This window comes from Diceros bicornis, chromosome 15 (genome assembly GCF_020826845.1).
Source record: "Diceros bicornis minor isolate mBicDic1 chromosome 15, mDicBic1.mat.cur, whole genome shotgun sequence".
Lineage (NCBI taxonomy): Eukaryota > Metazoa > Chordata > Mammalia > Perissodactyla > Rhinocerotidae > Diceros > Diceros bicornis.
In genome coordinates this window covers 37,868,692-37,883,387 of record NC_080754.1, presented here as the reverse complement: position 1 = coordinate 37,883,387, position 14,696 = coordinate 37,868,692, and the positions used below count along the sequence as shown (strand labels likewise).

General features: G+C 43.3%; 1 protein-coding gene across 2 annotated transcripts in view; it reads right to left on the bottom strand.

Moving 5' to 3' along the window:
* Window positions 1-3,115: 3,115 nt before the first annotated feature.
* Window positions 3,116-14,696, bottom strand: part of ETV5 (ETS variant transcription factor 5) — a 58,638-nt gene continuing 47,057 nt past the window's right edge. For both annotated transcript variants that reach the window (XM_058556165.1, XM_058556164.1), the window contains 4 exons: window positions 14,475-14,543; window positions 14,141-14,310; window positions 9,623-9,724; window positions 3,116-5,622 (listed from right to left, as the gene is read on the bottom strand). In XM_058556165.1, the coding sequence (XP_058412148.1) occupies window positions 5,401-5,622; window positions 9,623-9,724; window positions 14,141-14,310; window positions 14,475-14,543 (563 nt within the window). In that variant the 3' untranslated portion in view covers window positions 3,116-5,400. The remainder of the gene's footprint in view (window positions 5,623-9,622; window positions 9,725-14,140; window positions 14,311-14,474; window positions 14,544-14,696) is intronic.

The following is a 14,696-nucleotide window of genomic DNA, read 5'->3' as shown; positions in this document are numbered from 1 at the left end:
CCTCCCTATTTAAAATCGCAACCCCTGCACCCCGCTACTCACTATATCCTTCCGTGCTTTATTTCTCTCCATAGTCCTCAATACCATCTAACAAATGCTATCATTTGTTTAGTTTGTTTTTTGTCCCCTTCCTCAGATGTAAGATTCTTGTGAGCAGAGATTCATATCTATTTCTTTTCCCTCCACGAATCCTTGAGCAGTACCTGACATAAAATAGGCACTATTTATTGGATGAGTAATACTCAGTATGGTATAACTTGTATTCTAGTTTCACGTAGGCACATGTTTCCCCCACTAACCTGTGAGCTGTTTAAGAGGAGGGTGGGTTTCACTGTGTGATCCACGCCTCCCGCCCTGGCCCAAAGTGTCTATCGTGGTGTCTTACACGCAATAGATGCTGGGTATGTTTGTTAACAGAATGATGGAAGCAAAGAATCACCCACTTTAAGTATGGAGACAAGAAAACAAGGTCATCCAGGAGAGCCCTGCTGATGTTAAAGGCGGGTATAGCAAACACCATGATGCCTGTTCCAGGTCCCCTCAGCCCACCTGAGTTATGGTATCTGCCAACAGTTCCCAGCACACTGATACCTGGACCTACCCTCTTCTTCTCTTCCGGGTAGGAAGTACATTGAAGAGTTAACATGCCCAGGGATAGCCCTCAACCAGTAGGGGCAGGAGTTGGTGGATAAATGCCCTGGTCTCCTTAGCCTCTGGTCAATGTGGTTAGAACACGGCGGTGTCAGTAGTGTTTAAGTATGAGCTGGGATGAGCTGGTGAGTAGAGCAATTAAACATTTAAGAGGTCATGAACAGGGCTTTATTTGAGAATGCCATTTTATATCACTCATTTTCAGCATCCAGCAGTGCTCGGCATCTAGTAGGTGCTCGGTAGATGCTTGGGAAATGAACAAACATATGCCTTTAATGGTGGGACTGAGCAATCTGCAGAGCTTGCTTAAAGGCGAGAAAGATGTTTTTAACTGTTCAACCTGCCTATACACACACATCTTGACTTCCCAAGGAATTCCTTTGTCCCTTACCTCCGAAGAGATCTGGGAAGTAGCAGTTCATCAGTGCCTTCACTGATGTAGGAGGTTGGTCCGGGATGACCCTCTGAGATTATCATCTAGTTAAATCCAGTCAATCCTGAAGCTGGGGCCAGAACCTCCAATGTCCTGCCTCCCAGTGTCTAGCCCTCTTTCCGCAGTAGCCACTGTGAACATTCCAAGAAAGTAATTTTGGAGGCTAACAGCCCTGAGTATTTTCAGATTCAATTTCAACCAAGTGTTACCATTTAAGAAAGTCTGCCAAAAAGATAATGGGGATGAAAAAGTGCTCTGTAAACTGTAAAGTGCTATCCAAAGGTTAGCTATCTGAGGTTCACTGCCAAGGTCAACAAACCCAGGCCTGGGTGTAGAGGCAGCTCTTAAATTGGAGGAGCTAAGGAAAGGCTGGTCATTCAAGGGGCCCCTTCCAAAGGGGACACCAGTGTATTTGCTGGGATCACGAGGACACAGTGGCTCGTCTGTGTGGTACTTTCACCCCCATCCCCTATTTTAAATACAGTACACATGCTGAATAAAATCAATGCTTACATTATATATTTGTGTTAAAACTGGTGATTTTCTGGCCTTTTCTCCTTTTGCTTGTGTTTCAGAGGCCACACACTGAGCTCCAGCCACCTGCACCACTGGGCAACGGACTGTCTCTCCAAGGTTTCCAACCGCCTGGGTACATGAGTGTTTTTCTTCCACATTAGTTTACATTTGTCCCAGCTGCATTAGAATTTGGATTCTGCACATACGCTGGCTCTCAAAACCACATTCTTTTGCGCTCACACTACCTCTTTGTCATCTAACAACTGAATAAGCATTGTTTCCCTGGCTGGGCTCATGAAAGGGGACCTTGATGAAGAGTAAACTTCCCATTTTCTGAGCTTCCTTATCCCAGCGCCCAACACTAGAAGGGTGGCCCAGTGTTTGGCGACCTCTCGCATTAGGTTAACGATCTGGGTCCGGGCCCAGGCTGAATAATGAGCCTGTGAATAATGGGGAGCTGATTGGCAAAGCCTTATCGTGGTGAAGCTGAGAGGCAGAGCTGGCTTTGTCCTGGGCTCCCCTGCCTTCTCCCCAAGCATCTTTTCTTAATCTGTCGAAGCTAATGGGTTTACGTGGCAGACATTCATGCCTCACAAGCTCCGGTTCAAGCGGCTGCGCACCGATTCAGTCTCAGATGTTTCTACACTTAAGGGCTTGTAAAACAGTGAAAGAAAGATAGCAGATAAGTCTACAGAAAGCCTTTTGTTATAGGCTTGAGCAAAGCCTCCATTTATTTCTCTATTGTAATAGGAGTCTTGAAAAGCCCAAATTAAGGTGCAGAAAAAGAGTGAAATAAGAACACTAAAAGGTCTAATACTGCACACAGCCCCCGCAAACTTAATTTTCTTCTACATTTTTCCCAAGGGATGTTTGCCCATGAGAAAGAGACAATTTGGAAGAAAGATTTGTACTGCCGCATGGCTAGAAAAAACAGGCGAGATCTTCCTAAGTTTTTGTTGTTGTTTTTGAGGGACCCACTATTAGTAAAATTTTTACTTGTTAAGATCAAAACCTGTTGGGGCAAAATTAGGAAATGGATGGTCTTCTGAAGTTCTCACTGGTTTTCCAAGTATCCACCTAAGGGGCTGAGCTAGAATCGTTCTGGAACTCCGAGTCCTAGCCTGGTTAGCAATCTCTTCACACAACCCAGGGCCCAAACGAGAACTATGCTTTAAAAATTAATTACTAAGAGTTGGCAAGTAGGTGGGGTCAAGGAGATGGGGTGGTCTCGGTTTGCCATTGGCTGGGAAAGGACATCTCTACCTCCTACTCCTTTGGATCAATTTTTTAGCCAGCGTTTTAGAGGTGAGGCCCAAGAGCAGCGGTGCATTCTATTTCCAGGTAACAGTTCCCCAAACTGTTCTCAGCTCCATAGTCCATCGGTAAGGCTAAATAGTTGAGAGAGAGAGAGAGAAAGATGGAGAGAGGGAGAGAAAGAGAGAGGGGAAGCCAAGTGGCTTCTGCTCGCTTTACAATTAGACCACTGAGGGCAAGAAAGAGGCGGGTTTCAGGCACTTGGTAATCTGAAAGCAAACTTCTTTATTGTACACAGTACAGAATATAACGCAGCTTGGCAGGATGCAAACGGCCCTGCGCAGGGGAAAGTATTTCAAATCAACTGGCAGGTTAAAGCCTTTCTGCACTGTAGACTTTCCACACTCTGGAAAAGAAGCAAAAACAAAACAAAAAACAAACAAACAAAAAACCCAAAACCATTCGGGAGGTGCATGAGTCCAATGGGAATGCAACAGTGATGCCGCCATCCTATGTCCTGTGACAGCACAGGCCACAAAAGTACCGCGGGGTAGGGGCAGCTCGGGCTACACAGGATTATTTTCATACTTGCTAAGACAGCATAAATCCATCAAAAAAACCCCCAAAACCCAAACCAGGATAAGTAAAGAAAGGAAAAACAAATCCTATACAGCATTTACAACAAATAAATCTCTAGCCAGCTGGGAGTAAAATATGCATCTATGTATAGACTATGTGTAGGTTAGAAAGCTATAAATACGGTTTGGAAAGAGTCCTTTGATTAGAGTACAATGCTAATTAAAGCCCAAGCTATAGGTTCAATACCTTTGTGGACTAATTAGCTCCAATAAAACCTTATGTTTCCACAGCTATAACATGCACCCCTTATCCCTGTGAAGCTCTTCACCAATGTGCTGCTGGTCGGAAGGGGGACTGTTTGAGACTATTGCTCCATCAACAGGAAAACAATTCTACCCTCACCGAGTCAGCACTGTCCTTTGCATATGAAGACCAGCATAGTCATTCTTAATGTGCTAGGTGTCATGCGGAGCACAGAATTCTATCAACAGAGCAGGCAGCAAAGTACTACCACTTTCTAATAACTTCTCCTTTACTTTGAGCTCAACTTTCACATAGGTTTAGCTGGGTTGTTTAAAACTCTTCCAATATAATACAGCAATCAGAATAAACTTTATTTTTTTAAAGGTGGCAGGAAATCAAAATGCTAGCACTGTTTTACCTGTCAGTGTCACACGTAAATCTCAAACCCTATTGAATCATATGCAGGGTTTCAAGTCCAAGAATTAAAGAAAAAGGAAAACAAAACAAACTGATGAAATGGGAATTGTCATCAGTCATGCCCAGGGAAGAATCCCTAGGGTTCCCACCAGGTGACCAGGTTTCGAATGGACATGACATGTATTATGTACATATGCTTTCCAGAGAGGGCATGTTAGAGAACATGGGAACTATACACATAGAATCTAAGTGGTGTGTCCAGGTCACCCTGCACACCTCAAAAATGTACAACTCAGGTGCAAATGTTCCATCAGGCTGTCTGGTGCAGAAAGCACAAAGCAGGCAGTAAAGTGGGCTTGTACATGGCCAAGAGGAGGCCCCCAGCACAGCCCCTTTCAAGCTGCAGCGTCTTCATAAGTCGGCACCGCCCTGTCTGAAGGACGCAGTGCACAGTTACCAAAAGGTTTGTTTTTTTTTGCTTTAAATACCAAAACTACAAAAATCAGTTTATAAACTGTTTTTCCAAAACAACCACCAAAACAAAACAATCCCCCGAATCAAAGAAAAACAAAATACTGTCAAAAGTGTTAATCACCCTTCTCCTAAAATTAAAGCCATCCACACACAGCCATGTGACTGGGAAGAGAAAGGGGGCTTGTTCTACTTGGTGACCACATGGCGAGAAGGTTCCCAAGAGTAGCAATGGTTTATTATTTGAGAACCATGGAGTGGGTGACAGCTGTTCTGACATTCCCCTCTTCTTTCTAGACCAAGGGGAAACATTTCAGATTGAGCTGGAAGAGCTCTCTGAATTTTAAGATATATTTTTAACTCTTCATGGTTTAAGCCTCCCAACTTAGCCTACCTACTGTTCTATGGGTTTGTGATTTCCTTTTCAATAAATTGTGCAAATCAGAGCCCTTCTGTGTAAAGGCATTTAGGAGTCCATGATCGATGCAGATTGTCACATACTGTGTCCCAGTCTGTGGGTACTAACCTGAACAAGGTATTGCTTTGCATATATTGTCCATGGGAAGGAGGCTCCATTTCAATCTCTTCCCAGAAACCTTGTCAGGATCAGAGCTGAGGCACCAGCCTCTTGGTGGTTTTCTGCCCCTCCCTGTTCCCACTCCCCAGCCAAGGTATCTGTCTTTAAGGGTGCCAATCCAGAGACAGCTTGGGTTCTCCAGATAATACTCAAAGGGCAAGCTTTAGGAACAGCCAAAAACACAAACAAAACCACTGCCCTCATTTGCCTGAATGGGAACTGCTAGCTCTAGGGTTTGGCCGCTCAGCCACTCAGAAACCTAGTAAGCAAAGCCTTCAGCATAGGGGAGGCTGCTGCAGCGATCCATGTCCAGGAGGTAAGCAGGGTTGTCCTCAAAGTGGGTCAGGGGCAGTGTATCCTCCTCGTTGAGGTGGCACTCGGACTCTGCTTTCAGGAACGGACGCTGGTTGTCAGGGAAGGCCATGGAGAAAAGGGCATCTGGGTCACAGACAAATTTGTAGACGTATCGCTCCCCAGCCACCTGAGGGAGAAAACACACCTTATAAGGCCCAGCTGGAACAGGGCGTTGCGGCAACCAAGGGAAGCACAAGGAGGTATTTGCAAATCACCAAGCTCTCAGGGAGCCAGGGACCAAAGCAGGCTCATTAGTGGCTGGTTATCCAAGTCATTTAGATTTATTTTGATGAATCTCGGGGACCTGTTACCTGCCAGGTGTTTTGTTGACACCACAGCTCAGCAGTTGAAAAAGATATTTGAATTTCAAATTCATACAAGATAGGCTTTTTTGAAAGAAATCCTCACGGTCTTATATTTACAGCTTAGAAAGAACAGTTATGCTGGTGTTTGGCATTACAAGAAGGTATAAGGATTGAAAGGTACAATGTAGAAGTCAGACCATGATTTCAGACAGTGTTCACAGTATGGCTTTGTTATTTTGAAGGACTAAGAATTGGATCAGAGAGCCTATGTGGAAATTTTAAGTTTGTTCCAAAGCCAAATAGAATCGATTTTTGGCTTACTTGCAGTTTTAAATTACTCATTCATGGTTCCGCTACACTGAAGGAACTGACAGCTACCTTCATATGGATTGTATGCATTATAATAATATTGGAACCAAAAGGTCTTGTTTATTCAAAGGCCTCATGATGTAGCTGACAATAATCTAGGTCAATGGGAACCCATTCTCTGCTGGTTGTTTAGTATTAGTACAAGAGGACGCATACCACTGAAAATCATGCCTGATGATCAACTGCACTCAGGTAATGCAGAGGGGCAAGGGAAAGCGGCTAAAATTACTGACAAAATAAACACTTTAGACTCAAAAATTCAAAATGTTGAGTTCAATCCTGCCCTTCAGTCATTCTGTTGTGATTCTAAAATCTCTTTTTAATTGCAGAAATATGGCTTTGCTTCCAAATCTTGGGTTTAAGAACTCTGTTGCTACAGTGGTAGGTTGTAGAGGTAACGGTACAATTATCTCAATAGGTCTTAAAGCTTATTTATGTATTTATTTTTTTTGTGAGGAAGATCAGCCCTGAGCTAACATCTGATGCCAATCCTCCTCTTTTTTTGCTGAGGAAGATTGGCCCTGGGCTAACATCCGTGCCCATCTTCTTCCACTTTATATGGGACGCTGCCATAGCATGGGCCTGACAAGCGGTGCGTTGGTGTGCGCCCAGGATCCGAACCTGCGAACCCTGGGCCGCCAAAGTGGAGCGTGTGCACTTAACCGCTTGTGCCACTGGGCGGCCCCCTTACAGCTTATTTTATGGTGACACTTCTATGTCCAGTCACCAGAACATGAGTGTCTGCACCAGTATTCCTCGGAACTCAAACCCTCGGAATCAGGAGCTGTGTATGAAACTGGATGATTAGCATCTTCTCCAAACAAGTCTTAAGGGTGGAAGATGCATACAATCAACCATTGCTATTTAATTTTCTTAAGCCACAGTTTTACATTAAATCTCTGGTTCCCCATCTCAAAAGTCAGCTCATGTATGTGGAAGAGTGAGGCAGGAGGGTACAGTGGAAATAATACTAGATCTGAAGCCAGGAGTAGATGGCTTCCAGTGCTAGTTCAGTCAAAACAAGTCTTAACCTCTAAGAACCTCAATTTCCCCTTTCAAAAACTGAAAGTACAGGATAACAGCTTTTCTAAGTTCCTCCCCACACCGGCATGCTATCATTCACCTTTTTTTTTTTTTTTTTGTGAGGAGATCAGCCCTGTGCTAACATCCGCCAATCCTCCTCTTTTTTTTTTTGCTGAGGAAGATGGCCCTGGGCTAACATCTGTGCCCATCTTCCTCCACTTTATATGGGACGCCGCCACAGCATGGCCCGCCAAGCAGTGCGTCGGTGCGCGCCCGGGATCCGAACCAGCGAACCCCGGGCCGCCGCAGTGGAGCGCGCGCACTCAACCGCTTGCGCCACCGGGCCGGCCCCAATTCACCTTTTATTTAGTCCTTATTTACTCATGGGTCATATAATAAATATAACAATAATCCATTACATTGGATAGTACATTTTTTTCTGAAACATTTTCACACACATTATGCTGTGAGATTAGAGCAGGGATTATTATCTATATTTTTATGTAGAGGCTTTGGGAGGTTAAGAGACTTTTCTCAAAGCATACAGCAAATAAATGGTAGTGTTAGGATCTGAACCCCCAAGCCTCATTCCTGCACCTTCCTGTACTCTTTGCCTGTTTTATTCTCAGAAATAAAGCTCTCTTCCACTTCCTTAGAAAACCTAGGAACTAGTCCTAGGGACAACTTGTTGCTATTAGTTCAAGTTAGTGTCCTGGTTACATTCCCTCAGATTGGATCTGGAGTTGAGAATAGCAAAGGAATAATGGCTCTCCTTCCCGAATTTAGGATTCCATATGATAATATTAACACTAAAAGGGGAGTGTGTGTGTGTGTGTGTGTGTGTGTGTGTGAGGTTTGGGGGGAAAATGGGAAGTGACTGCTAATGGATTCAGGGTTTCTTTTTGGGGTGATAAAATGTTCTAAAATTGTGGCGATGGTCGCACAACTCTGTGAATACATTAAAAACCACTGAATTTCACTTTTTTACAAAAGAGGAGGTAGGGTAGGGTGTCCACTCATCCTAGAGTATCTATTAACTCTATGCCAAGCACTGAAGTCAAACTCTCAATTCTGCCCCAAAGGAGCTTCCATTCCTGTGGTGGATACCAACAAGTAACAGAGTGACTCACAACACAGAGAAGGGCCAGGATAGAGATAAGTGTAGGTGTTAGAAGCAAAAAAGGGGACTATGTAACTCAGCCTGAGGACTTCAGATTCTTGGAGTGAAAAGGTGATTATTGAGACAGAAAACAAGTAGGGGCTGGCCAGGTAATGAAGGCATTAGGAATTTTCTAGTTCGTAAGTAGGATGGTAGTCTAATAGGTGTTTTTTCATTTTATAGTATGCTTGATAACTTATATGAATGTGATACGTATTCTTTGGTAAATAAATACTACATTAATTAAGAGAAAGATGCCACGCTAGTGAAAGCAGTCAAGTTCGAGTGAGGAAATGAGAGTCAGATGGTGCCCAGACCGGGAACAGCCTTAGAGCCTGTATGAAGCACTAAAAAGTTTGGATTTTATCCACAAGACCATGAAAACCTGTTTAATATTTTAAGGTGGTGAGAGGAATATGGGGTCACATTATCACCTGCCTATGAGAAAGATAAACTTGGCTTCAGTGTAGACAAGTTCCCAGCAGCAATGACCCTATGCTTCTGCCATGTGCATCTTGTCAGCTACCACCAGGTAGAGTGCCTAAATGTGTAAATGCTGGAATCTGGGTAACAGTACAGCATGGCTAGGAAAGACCAGCCAAAGATTCGCCATTCCCGTCTTCTGCCTATCCGTGGGATTTTGAGGCTGTGGTCCTTTCCCTACCTATCCAGTAAAGATTTTGTACTGGCTCCCTCAAAATACGCTACATCCTTTATTCTGCAACCTGCTGCCAGGTGATTCTGCTGCCATTTTACAAACCTTAGGTTTGTAACCTGAGTTCCAGTTTCTACAGGTTCTGAAAGAGAAATAAGATTTTCTTACTCCTCTAACACTTTTGAGAGTATTAAACTGACAGATTTGGAGGTGTAGGCGTCTTAACAACTAAAGACCTTGACTGAGCTCTAGTGGGTGTACAGACCTTCAAGTTGATTCCCTCACACGTGTTCCTTCATGGATACAACAGATGGCCTAAGTTTCTGGACATTTCTGTAATTAGAGGCAGTTTAAGTAAAGCAGAGGAGCCCAACTTTCCTATTGTGTGTTCTGCACGCAACCTTTGGTTTTTGTGTACCCAAGAGCATTAAAGGGACTCTTTATATCTCATTTGACTCTTGTCTTAAGTTTGTTTTTCCAAGATTTTTTCATACCATAGAATCACTTATGAGGCTAATGTTTTCTCCCAGCCGTTATAAACAGTCTTATCACAGAAGCCCTTGACATTTTCTTTGAAAGCGGTTGGAATGGTCTAGTGTCTCTCGTCATTGCTCACCTTCTGCATGATGCCCTTCTCATAGTAATAGCGTAGAGAGCGGCTGAGCTTGTCATAGTTCATGGCAGGCCGGTTCTTCTGGATGCCCCAACGCCGAGCAACCTAAAGAGACAGGAAAGCAGAGAGCAATGGAAACTCATTCCCAGGGCCTCGTGTTTTTCTCCCAATCCCAGGAGAGCCGGTTCTGTAACCTGACTGCTTTGGTCAATGATCCATTTTCCTGACCTGGAAGCAAAAGCATTTAATTCCCTCAAGACCAAACATTCAACAAAGGTGATGATTCAGTCACAACCGCTAAGAGGTGAGAACTAGAGGTGGAAGAATCCTAGCACTTTAAGATTGCAGAGGGTTTGGCTAATGTCCCAGAGGAAGCAAGCTCTCTACTGTTTCTCCACATATGAATTATTGACCAATACCCATAGACCATTAACATGTTGCCATTAAGTGCTATGGTTTCTGTAGCAGTCAATAAGGAATAATTAGAATGGTCATTCCTGAAACATTAGAAACACACTAGTGAGTTGCTAATGGGCCAGCAGAGCAAAAGTTCAATTCTAATAAGATTGGAGAGGGGCTGGGAGATGTTTACTTATTGCAGCTCATGGAGTAAGGGGGAATCAGATCATTTCAGCCCACTGCCATCCAATCCCATGCTCCCAGCAGACTTGCAGAATGGACATTAAAACATGTAGCACCATTATCCACTTAATGAAAAATTAACAGGGCTTCCCAAACAGTTCTGAAGTGCATTATATCCAACCCAGTCCACCTGAGGTGCAGTGATGAGGAGATATAATTGGAGCTTGGGGCCAAGAAGCCTTATAGCAAGAAAACTTCCTAGTAGAGTTTACCCAGTTACCAGGACAGCCAAGCAATTTCTGTTCTCAAGTATCTCAACATCCAAAATCCTACTTAGAAGCATGACTATCAAGGTAGAAGAATAACTCTCGAAATGTGAGTGTTCTCAGAGTTCTTCCAATGTATGTAATCCAGAGATCATGTTTTGAACATTTTAGGTCAGTTTTGGAAGCTTTTTGAAAAAACAAAATAACTATATTCCTTTGATCTTTAAAAAACCAAATGTGAAACATGGAATGGGAAGTAGAGAGACTGCCAGTGGAAAAGTGGATCATAAAACAGTATTTCCTTAAAGTATTCGGGCAGAATGAAAGCAACGTCTCCTGAATTCAGGATTCTAAAATGCCCTTTAATAAATACCAGAAATGATCTGATAAGTAAGGAAGAATGCATCTGTCCTAATTACATTAGAATAATTCAATAGCCATGATTCCACTCTGCCTTGCAAGAAACCGCGTGAAAGTTCAATTTCTATCCATTTGCTTTACGCCCCTAGGCACACACGATGTCCTGGCTCTCCTCCCTGCTCCCTAGTGCACCCATTCAACACTATCTTTAAAATAGCCAAAAAGGCAAAATTAACCAAAAATACGTCTCCTGGTTAGAGAAGATAAACATTTTAAACCAATAGAAATAGTGGTAAGAAGGGAAACCTGCTAAACCACTACATGTCCTTCTATCCTGTTCATAAGAAATGACACTATGAAACTATCCTTGAAGTGCTGTAGGGAACATTAAAAGAAGCCCAGCCTCATCATTTTACTATATTCAGTGGTGGAAAACAATTCTTGAATATTTTTCAGCTTCAGCCGTGACCTCTCTTTGCTGTCACTTGCATATGCAATAGCTTACTGGAGAGAGAGGTTTTGTACATGCACAGACGTCAAAGCAGCCTGGTAGCCATAGTTACTGACTCATCCTCTTGGGCCAGGGCCCTGTGATTCAGTAGCCCTCATGCGGGCTGCTCCTCCTACAGCAATGCATGATGCGGCACACAACTGCAGAGTAGCTGGAAATTAGGGCTGCCCCGTTTCTGGGGTGAGGGGAGCAGGCAATAGCTTGTCACCAGCTCTTTCTTGCATCTTTCCCATTTGTTACTTTGATAGCAGGCATCTTGATGATGGAGGCCGATGGAGTTAAAAAATTCATATATCTGTTCCTCCCTTTTCAAGAGAGAGCAGCCACAGCACAGGGAGCGGCTCTTCCTAGCAGCCTATCCTTTTAAACCTCCCCAAGGCATCAGTTATCTGCCACATGTTCAACAAACAACCCTACCCCCCAAAATATTCATTAATGCAGATTCACAGTTAAAATGGCTCCAGATTAAAGCCGAGTCAGTCATAATTGAGAGGGTGCTAAGCTGGATGACTATCAAAAGACATTTGATTAGGGGCCTGCCAAAACGCAGTTCTAAAACCACAATTTCCATGCACAGTGTAATGGATATTATGGATAATTACCCAGAGTGCACTACTCAGCCACACAGCTGCCTACAATTACGTCCCAAACAGCTTCCTCCTCCGCTTCGCCCTTCAAGCTCCCCCCTGACAACTTCTTACAGCTTTTCGAGGAGTTGGTATCTTCCTGACATTAACAAGAGGAGGGCCTGCAAAGTTATAGAAGGAGTAGAGTGGGAAAAAATACCACAAATGCTGTGTGTCCTGAGGCCAAAGTGCACACATGGAACAGAATCAGTCCTGGGTTAAGAGAATGGAGCATTCAGAGTTCATGGAATGCTTGGGGCTGTCAAGGTGCAGTGGAAAGAAGTACTTCCAGAAGAAACAAAGCTGTCCAATCAGCCGAAGGAGGCTCAAGGCCACCATAGGCCTTTCACGTGGCTTGGCTGCTCGGCATTTATGAGCATTCTGGATTAATATTAGTTTCTTTATTAAGTCAGAGAGCAGGGGCCCTCTGCCATCTGCTCATCATTTTCTTTACCACTGGTAGGAGAGCAGAAGATTCAATAACAGCTTTACAAAGGGTCATAACCAGGTTCACCTGCAGCTGGACAGCCTGTGCTTAGGCCCGAGGCAGTGGCAATCAAGTCATAAAAGCTCCTGGTTGTGAAACGAGATAAATCAATAAGGGCTGCCCGCATGACAGATTTACTTTCAAAAAGCCTCAGTGAGTCTAGGTGACACGCCTTCCTCAAGCCTCACATAAACCAGGCCACGTTATGAGGAAAAGAACATGAAGTGAATGGCTCTCCAGTATGGCTAGAAGCCTAAAATATGGCTCCATTTCTATACGACTTAGCCAAAAAGAAACCCTTAGAAAAACACAGCAGTACCAAACTGTGGCTTTCATGGTAGACTGAGTCTTAGCAACTGTTTACAATATGAGATGTTGACACATTTCCATTTTTGTGAATGATACAAGAGAGGGAACACCATATGTCTATCTTCTTTTCTAACTGCCTTTAATGAAGGCTTCCTTATTCTCCTACCAGTCAGGATTCTTCAGAAGTTTCCAATCCACATTTTCTCCTTTTCTCATCTCAACTTTCAGACCATTTTCTTCTTCCAAACCAAGTGCCAGGTTGTTACTTCCTGTTCCTGACCCCCATGCCAACTTACCCCCTTGGTGTGTTAAGGTGAGCCCTAGAGTTAATCGAACAACATCTAAAACTGCAGTTCTTGCTCAAATGCCTTCCAAGGATATTGTTCCCATTTCAATTACATTCAACTCAAAGATACCTTTTGCTCTGCTGGCTTAATATATAACACCTAAGTGCATGCTACCAAAAGAAGCACTTGTCAGATTTTAAGGGCAGTGGTTTCTTTTCCATTTATAATATTTCTAGATTCTAAATAAAATAGAAATTAAAAATCAACCCCTTTGGAATATGCCAAGCTGAGAGACTGATTTAATTTACTTAGTTATGTGATATTCAGGCAAGGGGTTCTATGGTATATCTTCTCCACAGAAGAAATGGTACTGGCTCTGTCTGGAGGTCTTTCTGTCAATAGCTCTGGGCAAACAGACAGTGACAATATTTCTTTTTCTATTAACAAAACAATGAAGGTTTGTGTCATCTTTCAACTATTATGATGCCACACCATACACTTTAACAAAATCTAAGCTCATAAGATTGACCCATCTCTGATAATTTTATTTCGCTAGGTTAGAGCCATTTGAAACACACAGTAGTGTAGTTGCATTCTGTACTATATTACCAAGATGTCATACAATATGTTCACACAGCCATAGATCACATACGTAGATATAGGTGATGACATAGATATGTCGTAGATGTAGACATATGATGTAGATGTAGAGATAGGCTATGACATACAAGGGCCAACACCAAAACAAGTCGGTACCACTGAAACAACACTTGAAAAAGACTTTCCAAGAGGGAAAAGAGTCCCTATTTGGATGTAAGTCTTCATGGTCTCGCTCCCCAGATTTTGCACAAGTATTACTAATACTTTTTATGTATTCTACAGTGGAGAGCTCTGCTTGGCCATGAATTGTAAATCGTCTTATTAAGAGGAAGGGCACTGCTATGCCCAGTGGCCAGGCCAGAATCTGAATGAGAAGGAAGAGCATATTTAACACAGTAAAAATCCTCAAAGGAGAATAAACAAGAACAAACACCATCATTATCATCATGATCAACAAATCAAAAATCATCCAAGTCCAGCATCCAGTGCTTACCTCCTCAGGTTCTATCAGCTTGAACTCCATGCCTCGGCCTGTCCAGGCAATGAAGTGGGCATTGGCTGGGTCATCAAGAAGAGTGACCAGGAACTGCCATAGCTGAAGGGAACCTCGCCTCTGGTAAGGGGGCCCCTCCCGATACATGGTGGGCTCTTGTTTGACTTTGCCTGTTTGGGACAAAGATGCATACGCAATACTTCGGTCTTAAGTTTCTCAGGTGATTTGGGCAAAAAGGACTTGTTAATGCCAATTTGGCATTAACAAGACTGGCTGAGTTGCTCTGACATCTACAACCCTCCAGCTTAGCACCAAACTGGACAAGGCTACTTACCTTCCAGTCTCTCAGGAACAACACAAGTGTCGTCAAAGTACAACCGAGGATCTTTCTCATATGAAAAACCTGAAGAATTTAAAAAGAAAGACCATGTTGCTTAACAAATTCTGTGTTCTACTAAAACTCTGGATTTAAGGACTAAAATGGGATTCTACCATCTCAAGTCCTAAGCCCCGTTAACTGCTCTATCTATGCCAGACGGAATTTGAGGGGACTTCA